The sequence below is a fragment of the Alligator sinensis genome, unplaced genomic scaffold (assembly GCF_000455745.1).
Source record: "Alligator sinensis unplaced genomic scaffold, ASM45574v1 scaffold1567_1, whole genome shotgun sequence".
Classification (NCBI taxonomy): Eukaryota; Metazoa; Chordata; order Crocodylia; family Alligatoridae; genus Alligator; species Alligator sinensis.
This window is the reverse complement of record NW_005842646.1, coordinates 214,170-225,615: the sequence shown is the minus strand read 5'-3', so window position 1 is coordinate 225,615 and position 11,446 is coordinate 214,170. Positions and strand designations below refer to the sequence as shown.

At 46.1% G+C, this 11,446-nt stretch overlaps 1 protein-coding gene across 3 annotated transcripts in view; it reads left to right on the top strand.

Moving 5' to 3' along the window:
* GPC4 (glypican 4) overlaps window positions 1-11,446 on the top strand; it is a 93,116-nt gene that overhangs the window by 69,418 nt on the left and 12,252 nt on the right. For all 3 annotated transcript variants that reach the window (XM_025215464.1, XM_006033625.3, XM_025215463.1), the window contains exon 4: window positions 10,948-11,113. In XM_025215464.1, coding sequence (XP_025071249.1) covers window positions 10,948-11,113 — 166 coding nt within the window. The remainder of the gene's footprint in view (window positions 1-10,947; window positions 11,114-11,446) is intronic.

The following is an 11,446-nucleotide window of genomic DNA, read 5'->3' as shown; positions in this document are numbered from 1 at the left end:
GGAATGGTTGTAGGAACAGAGGCCAAAATTAGGATGGGCTAAAAAACGGAGGGTGAAGCCATGTGAGGCGCTACCAACATCCTTGCATTTGCCGCGCGGCTGTCCATTGAACAGAGCTTCGCTTCCGAGTTTGATTTTTTTTTTTTTTAAGGTGGGTGCTAACAAAACGCTTGCTGTCTGTTAAAGAGATGAGGACTGGTTCTTACAGCTAATTCTCAGGTGTAAACTGAATAGGATATACCTTAATCCCCCTTGAAAGGTGTTTGAATAGTGGGGACTAATGCATCCATTTTTCACGCTATCAAACAAATCACCCTCTTTTTTTTTTTTTTGGTCTTTACTTTGAATCTGATGAGTTCAGAATGAAGCTGTTTCAATAAGTCCATGGTTTCCTGGCAAAGGTTCTTCCTTTATAAAATCTTTTTTGGACCGTTAGAGAAATGTTTCTGCCTTTTTTTTTTCTTCATCACAGAAAATAGATGATTTGGGTTTTACAGCGCTTATAAACCAGCGGTCTTGTTCCTTAATGTCTGATGTTCGCATACAGAATATGCTCTTTTCCATCTGAGCTGCGCTGCAGGGACCACGTGAAGGCGTGCGTTGGCTACGCCGGTTTTTTGACAGTTGCCAGCCCCTGGCCCACATGACTTTTCCACTCCTTGCTGGGAACGACGGAAATGCTCGCGAAACATTTCGGCTCCAGATGCTTGTGCGATTGAAGCAGCAAAGAGTTATGCGTCGGGGAAGACAGCTGAGCTGTTTGGAAACGGGCCTTTCCTTCGGTCCTCGAGACTCCCCTCTCGGTAGAGGAACGAAGCAGAGTTTTTGAAGTTGTAGGTAGAAGCTGTGCTGCGGGATGTCGCGCCAGGTTTGGAGCCTACCGCCCGGGCGTGTGTTTTCTTTCAATAACCCACCCACTTTTACGACAGCGAGGAAATTCAGAGAACGGAGAGGAAACCTGGGCTCGGTTGATAGGAGCGGTTTCTCTGGCACCTCTGCTAATGAAGTGTGCAGGCAGGGGCTGGGTGGAATTCACTCCCAAATTTTCATTGAAAATAGTTGCTTGAGTGCCAGGCAGCCCGCCCTTCCTCGAACGAATCCGACGCTAGAAAATCAGCCGGTTTCTGTCTCCGAAGCCCTCTCCCACAGCTACCTCATCCTGAATGAGGTATTCATTAACCACGAGGCGAGGTCCCGAACCTGAGAAAAGCCCGAACCGGCTGCTGCTTTTGCTTCCGCGCCTCCTGGAGCGGCTGCTGTTCTGAATCAGTGACTCTCAACCAGGGTGCCACGGCCTCGAGGTCCGCTCAAGGATGTCGCAGACTACTACACAATGTTAGCACTGTTAGGAGTACAAAAGTGATTCACAAGATGCACCCGGCGATTTCCAACAGGAATTCACAGTGTTAAAAGCACTCTGACCTGTTGCAGTCTTTCTGAATCCTTTGCAACAGAAGACAGACTCTTTTGGTGATTTTTTTTTTTTTGCAGTCAAAAACCATGTGAAAATGTAGAGCTGGCATATCCCAAGGGGCCTCGAGTCTGTCAAGGGGTGCCTTGAGCCTAAAATGGTTGAGAACCATGGGTCTGAATAGAGACCTGGCTTTTTATTTCCTTTTCCATCCAGAATGCTGCTTATAGGCCATGTTTGGGCCCAAAAGGAGGAAAGTGGCAGAAGGAAACTTGGAGCAAACGTAGCACTGATTTTGTCTCGAGTTCTGTTGTGAACTGAGTGGAGTGGACACATCTACACGCTCATTAATACACCTTAGATACTGCGTGTTTAGGGTGTGTCTACACGTGCATTTAAGTGCACCTAAATATAATGCGCATTAGTTTAATGCACATTAAGCGGGTTTAGACAGGTGTCTACACGTGCAGGCATGAAAGCACATTAACGCTGTGTGTGGACTGACTTGAGACTGAAGTTAGTCCCAAGTCAGTCCACCTACACAGCGTTAATGCGCTTTAATGCATTTAAACATGCGTTAGTGCGCTTTAATTATTTGTGCCTGAATGTAACACGTGCATTTGCAGGTATCAAATTTGGGTGCAGTTAGTGCAAAGTCACCATTTTTAAAGTGCATTAAGGGCACGCACGTGTAGACACGTGCCCTAACACTCCTTAAAGCGTCTCATGTAGACATGACCTTAGTTTAGTACTTCCTTAATAAAGTACTAACTAAATGCTCAGTACCTAGAGTTACTGTTCGGTATCGCCGGCGCACGAGTATTTAGTGACATTTACTGTGCAGTAGCCTAATAACACTGCGCCGTAGGCTATTAGCACAGTTTGTGCTGCGCCGTGCTACGGCGCAGTGTTATTAGGCTAATGTGCAGTAAGCGTCTCGTGTAGACGTGCCCAGTGCCTCCAAAATTTGTGCTCCCCCTGCCCACCCGGACAGTCCAGTCCTCTGCACAAATTCTCCTACTGAAATCACAGCCAAATTAAAACGGGGCAGCCTTATCACTCAGGTGCTTTGAGGGGAAAACTCGCAAAGCTCGATGTTTCATGGAAAACCTGGCCACAGGGACTAGAAGAAACCCTTTTTCTGGTGCAAAGAGCAGTCCAAACACAGCCACCCTGCCCTGTCACTCAGGGGGCAAGTCGCAAGCAAGAGAGCAGAATAGAGGGCAGCTGTGCTGCAAGGGCATCGTCTCCTGTGTGCCAAGGGCAAACATCAAGGCAGAAAACAATACCAAGCAGCTCCCCACATCAAAGATGACCCTGAGTGGACCTGCCAAGAATGTGGTTTCATCTGTGCCTTTAGCACCAGACTTATTGGCCATCTGAGGCACTGTGCTAGGCAATAACCTCTGCGGTATGTTGTAGCAGCAGTCTTGATGGCTTTAATGGGCTACATGTGTCTGCATGTGTGTGGCTTTAGTTTGTGTCTGTCTGCTGGCAGCGATGATGCCTCCTGACCAGATTTAGTCTGCCGTGAGTTGTATTTTTTTTTTTTTTTTGCTAGCTTCAGAAATAAAGGCAAGGAAAGGTTGGATACTTAAAGCATTCCTTGAGCGTAGCCCCCGAGATCGTGTTCCCATTGCGTTGTGTGTTCGAGCAAATAAAATGGAAAATGTTTATTTTATGTGCCTCTGGGCAAAGGGGGACACAGCGTTCGGTCCTCCCTGAGAAACTCAGCTTTACTTCAGGCCGCTAATTGCTCTCGATGGCACTAATATGGACTATCACCAGTCTGTTGCATTTGGAGGCCGGCAGAGTCCTTTTTTTTTGTAAAGAGTGTTTTGGGGAAGTTCAGCATTTGTGAAGAAAGCATCACAACAGCAGTCGCCGTCTGTTTTAGTGGCTCTGAAAAGAGGTGTTGGCTTTCATTATAGGTTTGCAAGACCATTTAATGGAATCTTTTCACTTCTGTGGACAGAGTGTCTTTCTCTCTCTTTTTTCCCCCCCTTAGCTGCTCTCTAAGCATTTGCTGAAATAGCACCTGCTTCCTATTCTGTGTCTGAGCCGTGAGATCTGATCTGCTTTCATATGGGTTCTTGGGTTCCATCTGGAGTTGCCAGAAATTGGGCGAGAGGAGGAAAGGAAAGCATGATATCAAATTCTCTTGTTGCAGTTGCTCATGCCACATGAGTGCCATTGTCAGGACCTTGGGCTGACTGGATGGTTTCAGCGTGAAACGGGACAATGACACGTGGGACCGATTAGGATGCTATAGGCGCGCTGCTGATTCGAAGCGCCGTCTCACGCTCAATACCCCTTAGGGATAGCACGCTGCTCTGCATAGCATGCATTCGTATTCAGCTGGGCAGGTTGAACCAATAATGTTGTGAATCTCAAGAGTCCTGCTGTTTCTACCTGGCAGCCTGACATCTGCTTGCATAAGACATAGAAGCGGGGAATCAAGCGTAATGTGCACGTTTGGTCTTGCGTGTGCACAGAGGCGAACTTAACAAAAAGAGAGAAATCTGCAGCATTTCATCAGGATAGGCGAAGACTACTGGAGAGGTGCAGAATCGGGGAGGTCGTGCAAGCATTTCCTTCAATGTGCACATTTAGGTGCACAAGACTTGAGTGGACCCAGTTGCATAGTTATGTTGGCTTCCTTAATTACTCGGGCTAAGATGGGGCAGCAGCGTTGGTTTAAAATATCGCAGAGTAACACTTAGTTTCCAAATATTTTTGTTTGACTGTAAAGAAAGAGAGATGGAGCAAAACTTGATTAAACTTCTGTTTTATTGTGCACTTATCTCCTGGACTGCCACGGGGTAGGACCTTGGCCTTGTTATTAGCCACACCTCGAGCTGAAGCATGAATGGTAGGAGTGAAAGCATATTGAGAGCTTTATTCTTGGCCTAGTTTGTCTGCGCTGCTCCAGTCAGGAAGGGCCTGGGCTTCTGCCCATCAAGCATTTAAAAGAACAAAATGGGTTTTGGAGGTAGGACAACTTCACTCCACGGTTTTTTTTAATTAAGCCAACTCCTCATTTTGTAGATCAAGATGTTTTGCTTTCTCCAGGATAGTTGGTAGCTTAAGTGGAAGCTAACGGGCCCCAAATGAGGTGTTGCGAGTGAGCTGGTGTATGAAAGAGAATACTAATCCAAAGGTTGTCATGGCATTTCTTTAAAAATGTTGGATTTTACACATTCTCCTGTCATGTGTGCTTCCACGCACCAGTGCTGTGCTAGTGTACCATGCACTTAAGAAATAAAACGGGTGCATCTGTTCTTGCTGCCAGCGCCTGGGTCAAATCATAAGGCTCTGATGCTTGGTAAGAGAATTTTTTTACAACCTGATTTTAAAATCGTTCCCTCAGAATGGTGTACGGTCCGATTGCTGTCGCCCCGATTGCAGAATGAATCCGTGGGGCCTGCTTACGAGTTAACATATTGCTTAGCTCGAGGAAAACTGGAGCAAAACAAATTACCCATCTGAGTTGGATTCAAAGTTTTGGAGAAAGAGCAATTTGAAAACATTGTGCAGTTGCCTCCTTCGATAACGCGTACGATGCACCGAGTGATGAATGTTCCAGCAGATACGAGCTTTGCCAAACAGCTTCGGGTGAAAAGCCAAATACTGGAAAAATAAAGTCTGGATCTTTTAAGCACAGAGCGAAGCATGCAGCCCCGCTCACATTGGCTCTCCAAGTGTGTGCAAAGCCCTGCGCCAGGGACCTATATCCATTTCCAGGGCTGGGGGTCCTGGGATGCTTCATTAGGATGTTCCCTGGCACCGTTCTCCAACAGCGGAGACCCACCCAAAGGCACATGGGTTGCAAAGGCTTTAAACTACGAGTCCCGAGGAATAGAGCCTGGCTCTGGGCTTGTAGATTCAGTCTCTTTGAAGGTGGTCTTGGTTGTCAGGCTGTTTGCAAATTCATTGGGTGAGTTGGTCGGTCGGCTGTGCGGATAAGGCTCTTGGCCTGATGTTTTTCTGGGAGACGTGAGCATTTGACTGGTGCAACTTCTCAGCAGAAAACCATCTGCATGTAAGACCAGGCACTTCACTAATGATTTGGAAACAAGCTCGAGATGCAATTACAAACCACCCACTCCAGCCATTTGACCATAAGCCAGGATGAAAGTCACTAACTGTGCTTAATTGACAGGAAATTTCTGAATGACTTAAAAAAAAAAAAAAAAAAAGAAAAGATTAGTTAAAAAATTATTTTATCCAATCTAGTGAATGAGGGTAGGAGGGTTCTGGACCGTGGTAATTGTCTGCAGTGTTTTAAGTAGTTGAAGAAAAAAAAAATAGCTTGCTCGTCACTTGACTTTGCTCATGTGAAATCCCGTTTGCAAGAAACGGGCTTGAGACAAATGCCGAGATTGGTGCCAAAGCACGTCTGTTAACAGCTTTTAATTGTCACGTTTGACAAAATGTAGCGGCATGGACAAATTGGGATTTACATGATGAAACCACAGAGGTGATGGATTGCTGTGGTGACAAGGAGCGCTAGAGAAAGTAAATACATTTCACAAGATAAAAGGAAGGTCTTCGAGTGCATGTACTCTCATTGTAAGCTTTTCCAAAGTATGTGCGGCACAATGTACTACCTGAGCTGGCATTGCCTCGAGTAAATCCTCTTCAGCAAACAAGCTTTCTTTGGAACTCTGCTTTATTAGAGAGGGGATTATTTGGTGTTGAGGGTCACTCTGGAGTCGAGTTTGAATGAACTTGAGTTTCTTTCCAAGATAAACACAACCCCAGAACAAAGCGGATCGGGGGTTATGGTTACATACAATTGTGCTTTAAGGACTTGCACCTGGCATTGTGGAGGGTGCATTAAAAGCTTGTGAAGAATTGCCAGCGCTGCATTTGGCACGTCCTGCCGCAGTTTCACAATTGGGCCGGACTTGGTGCTGGCCTTTTGCCAGGAGCTTGATAAGGTTTTCATTGCGGTAGTATGCAGCAGTTAAGCATTTGCTGCTGTGGAAATGAGGTGTAATTACTTAATCTCCGCTGAAACAGTCTCTTAGAGCTGATCTCTACTTGTATCTTTTGGCTGGATTTTTTTTGGTTGAAGGCAAAAAAAAGGCCAAAAAGATGGATTCGTTGACTCCCTTATCTCCGGCTGCATCTCGCAAAATACTCTTGCGTTCACTTGTTCCATAGTATAGCTTAGTTATGATAAAGGCACGACATTGCGAAGGGTTGAAGTTGGCCCAGTTTTGTGTTTCCTCAGCTCTGCATTGGTTTGAGACATTTGCAAGGATACCCGGGGGGCTTCGGTTGCAAAATGGAGAGCTGGGCATGGAAATCCCCCACGTATCATCTAAGCAAGCAATCAAGGTCGTGATAAAAGGAGAAGTATCTTCAGTGCAACACCTGAAGGTGTCTTCTGTTTGCAATGCCCTGCCTGTGTATCCTCCAAAATCCATAAAGGATACGAAACCTCAAAGGAAGAAACAGATCTAGTGAAGGATGCCGCTAGATTCCTCTTGCATCTGCCCAACGCTTGGGTGATGAAACGGGAAGGGCAAGCGCTCCAAACGCTGCCTGCAGGCACTGATGATGCGCCATCCTGAAGGCAGCATGGTGATATCTCCAGCGAGAAGGCGCTTGCCACTGAATGCAATGAAATGGGAGGAATTTTTTTTGTCAAAGTAAGAATTGAACTCGGTGACCCCAATCTCTGGTTGTGGGAATACTGTGTGGGTTCTCCCCAGAATAACTTAGGCAATTATAGCCCATCTGGCTGGCAGATGATACCTCTGCGACTTTCTGTTTTTGGTTTTTCTACCATAAATCATCTGATTTGGCTCTTCTCCATCGTTCCTTCTCAGTGTTTGAACTGGTTCCTCGTTAAGGCAGAGCTTCTTGCCTAATAAGCTGCTTTGTTGTGGAACGTATCCCCCTGCTACATCTTTCAAGTCCAGCCTTAAAATCCAAAGATTCTTCTTTCCTCGTGAGTCGTTGCTCATACTTCTGCTCTCCTACTTTCTGCAGAGCCAAATTGCCTTTTGTTGGCCTTGATTTTCTCTGTAGTGAGCTTGAACGCTCTGGAAGTAGCTGTATATTGGAACCAATTTATGGAAGTCTTTATTTTTTAACCCAGAGATCGTTCCCAGAGCAGGAGTTTCACGAGAGGCTTTTTTTGGTTGGAACCAGATGCATGTAACCAAGTCCCTTGAGGACCACTCATCTTCTGGAAGTGTTGGAGGCTCATCCGAAGGCACCAATTTTGTCGTGGATTGACAATAAGGAATATTGCTTACGTGCACGGGTGTTCGACAGACCCTTGCTTTCTTTTAAGGAAGATGATCTGAAATTATGGCTGGGGTTGAACTAGATGACCTCTGAAGGTCCCTTTCAGCCCCCATTTTCTATGGTTCTGTATGCGATGGATGGCCAGAAGAAATATTTCCATGCGACTAGGAGGTAGCGCTTTGCCGTTCATTGTTGATTTGTGTTTTCAATGTTATTGCAGTGTTGGCTATCACAGAGCCCATGTAACAGCCATCGCTTCTTGGCAATGAGGCGTGTGGATCCGTGCCATTGGGTTTCTGTTTTCTGAAGACGTGGAGGCAGACTAGGGCTGTCTATCAGCATGGGGGAAATATGGCTCCACATAGGAAGAGTTGCCCAGATTTCATCTCTCTTTCCAGCTCTTCCTCCCACAGAAGAAAAACATTGATTTCCATCTCCAGGCCCTCAGGGTCTATGATTATGAGCAAAGGGGATTGCCTTTCTTTGCTGGTCGCTGGGGTTTCTTTTCCCTGCTCATCCATAGGGAGTGTATCATGATGGAAAAAGCAAGGGAAGTCAGAAACTGTTATGTCCCTCCCTATAACTAAATGCCCACAAATGCTTCTGAAAATGCTGGTGATGAGGATAGCATCTTGCAGACTCAAGGGGTCCATGTCTCTATATCTTCCTGGATGACTTTCTTAACCAAACCATGTCCAGGAAAGATGAACGTTAGGGAAGAGGGACGCAGTAGGCACAAAGTCAGATCGCGCACCGGTGTTTCACTTCCTGGTGAAGGAACTTGGTCTCCCAACAATAGATCTGTTTTCCTCCTACCTGAATCGCAAGGCTTCGGGGATCCCCAGCAAGATGGTAAATGCATGGCCGCAGCTGGCTTGTCGCGAAGAAGACTTCCCACCCTTTCATCCTCTCACCAGAGCACTGCAGAGGGTCGGGGGAGATGCTATAGTCATCGTACTGGTAGACCTGTTGTAGCCAAGGAGGTCTTGGTTCACCAACCTTCTTGATGAGCTTCTCATCTGCTTTCCTTCTAGACGAAGTAGTATGGTGCAAGGGCATTTGATCGTGCATTGAAATCAATTCAATTTAAGCCCAGCTGACTGGTCCTTGAGTGGAGCTTTAGAAGTGAAAGAGGTGATTCAGGAGAGAGGATATCTCCACACACGTATTTTCCAAAAAGAAACCTCCTAACTCATTGTATTTCATGCTCATGCTTATCTTGCTGGGATCCTATGACCCCAGCTGACTTCCTGCCCTTTGGGCAGGGGGCTGGACTCGATGATCTTCCGAGGTCCCTTCCAGCCCTGATGTCTATGAAATCTATGAAATTTAAGAGACCTGCACTTTGGCCGTGAATTCTCAGATTTCTTCGGCAGCCTGACAAATAGTTGGAAGAAGTTTTCCAACTATTTGAGTTGGTCTAATAAAAGATATTAGATTTACCCAAAGAACCTTGTCTGCAGATTTCTTCAGAAAGATGGTTTTGGACTTGGCCTGGCGGGTTGGACACGTGGAAGATGAGCTTCTGCTCTGTTTTGCATCCTGAACACAGCAGGTAAGTAGAGGATTTCTCTTTGCTCAAACATGCAGCATTTTTGAGAGCATCTTCACTTCTTCATGCGCCTGAAGTTCTCAGAGCCCTTTCCTAGGATCTTTACCTGGTTCTCACGTCATCATGGGACATCCGCTCATGAAGGTGTCTTATTATTTTCCAGCCATTAAGGTGGCCTTTTCTAAAACAGTTGTGTCAGTTTGTGGGTTTTGCAAGTCAGGAGCAGCGTTCCTGGCATATCAATGAATACGGTGCTTTTGCTAGAACAAACCTTAGTCACTGCAAGTCCTACACTCATCTGGTGGTGCCAGGATTTAAATAAATGAAAACTTCTTTCCAGGTTTCTGAACTTTGTCATCAAACTTCTGTTTCCAGTCCTCTAGCAGATGATACTGCTTGCTGCATTTTACCAAGTGACCACAACACTTGTTGTGTTTCCCCACCCCCGTAAAGCAATCCAAAAATTAAAACCCTGTCTTTTTTCTTGGCTCATACTCACAATTTATTGTTTAAAAAATCTTAGTCCTAGTGTTAAAACACTGGAGAGATTTAGCTGTAACCCTTCTTGTTTTAATACACTCTACACGATTGCTTAATTGATGCTCGTACGGTCTCTGGAGGGTATATTTCTGTTTGGGGAGTCGCACTTAGGCACACAGTTGTGTTGGCGTGAAGGTAGTTGGTCAAGTCATGTACGTCCACACCAGGCTTGCCTTTTATGTGACAGTTGTTTCACTTACCAATCTGAAGCTTTGCCAAAGAGCAAATAAAATGTGAATGACCGAAAATAGAACTGCAGAGGGTCTCCGGGGTTGTCATCGCCCACTTCAGATACCGGTGCCGGGGTGAACATGAGCAGAAGACCTGGAACGAATTAGCTGAATTTGTTCCCGGTCCCGACTCCGCTGTGAAGTGGTGAAAGCTCAGCTGTAGCTTCATTGAGACATGAAAGCAGTCATATTATTTAATGTGGCTGAGTACTTGCTGTAAAGTAACCTGGGTATAATGTTGTAGTGTGCAAGGGTTTGGAGCTGGAGAAAAGCCTGCCCAGAGAAGGAGCAGGATGGAGCATGGCGCTCGGCGAAGGAAGGAATCGGCAGCTGTGATGTTTCCTGCTGGTCAATTAAAGAGGGAGTTGGCAGTACCTTGGACATAAAAGTTTTTGCTTTCCATGGCTCAGGCTCTTTTATTACCTTTTTTTGAGCCGTTCTGAAGCTTCCACCTTTTGCATCAGAGGTTGCTTTGTTTGTCGCTGCATCTCGGGATGGGCCCGGGCACTTTGTTCCAGTCCTGGATTGGTTGATCTCGCCCTTTTTAAGAGGGCTGCTTCATTAAGAGCTGGGACATTAACACCAGGGGCAGAGGTAAGGTTGTTTGGGAAATGCTGGATCTACTGTTACCCATCTTCTGAGCACTTGACTTTGCAAACTAACAGACGTGGTTTAATGTTGCGTTACCTTTTTTGGTTGACGCTGTTCCATTTTGATTTAATTTCTGTAGCAAAAGGACCTCCTAAAGAGCCTTGCACCCCCAAGGTGTGGTGTGTAAAACATCTTTCTGCAGTCTCCGTGGTTTAAGGCAGCTGAGCTGCAGCCAGGAAACCAGACCTGACCCTGGGGTTTCTCCTCCGATGGATGGTCTTTCCTAGAGTGGTGCAAATGTGATTTCTTTTTGTGACCGACATGTAATTGCCGTCTCTTTTCCTCTTTCTCTCTCAAAGGTGAACCCGACGCCCCAGGGTACCCGGGCACTGCTGAAAATGATGTACTGTCCACATTGCCGAGGCCTCGTCTCCGTAAAGCCATGTTACAATTACTGCTTTAACGTCATGAGAGGCTGTTTAGCTAATCAAGGGGACCTGGACACAGAGTGGAATAACTTCATAGGTGAGACGGTAGGGGCTACAACTGAGTGCGCAAGTAGGTGTCTGATGGCTGCTACCTGTGCAAGCTGCCCTCGCGGCTGGTACTGAAGATGCTCCTTTGCTTTTTTACACAATGACCATAACTATTTTGTTTTAAGCAGCTGTAAGAGATACCAAGATGCCTCCTTATCCTGCAAACCTCTGCACCACAATTGTTCTCCCACTCACGTTGTTTCCCAAGGACACCGACTTACAATGTACCAGTCACCAATAGAAAGGTCAACCTTTTTAATGGGGGGGAAAAAAGTAGGCTGTATGGGCGAGAGACCAACCAGACCAACTCCATGCATCTGGG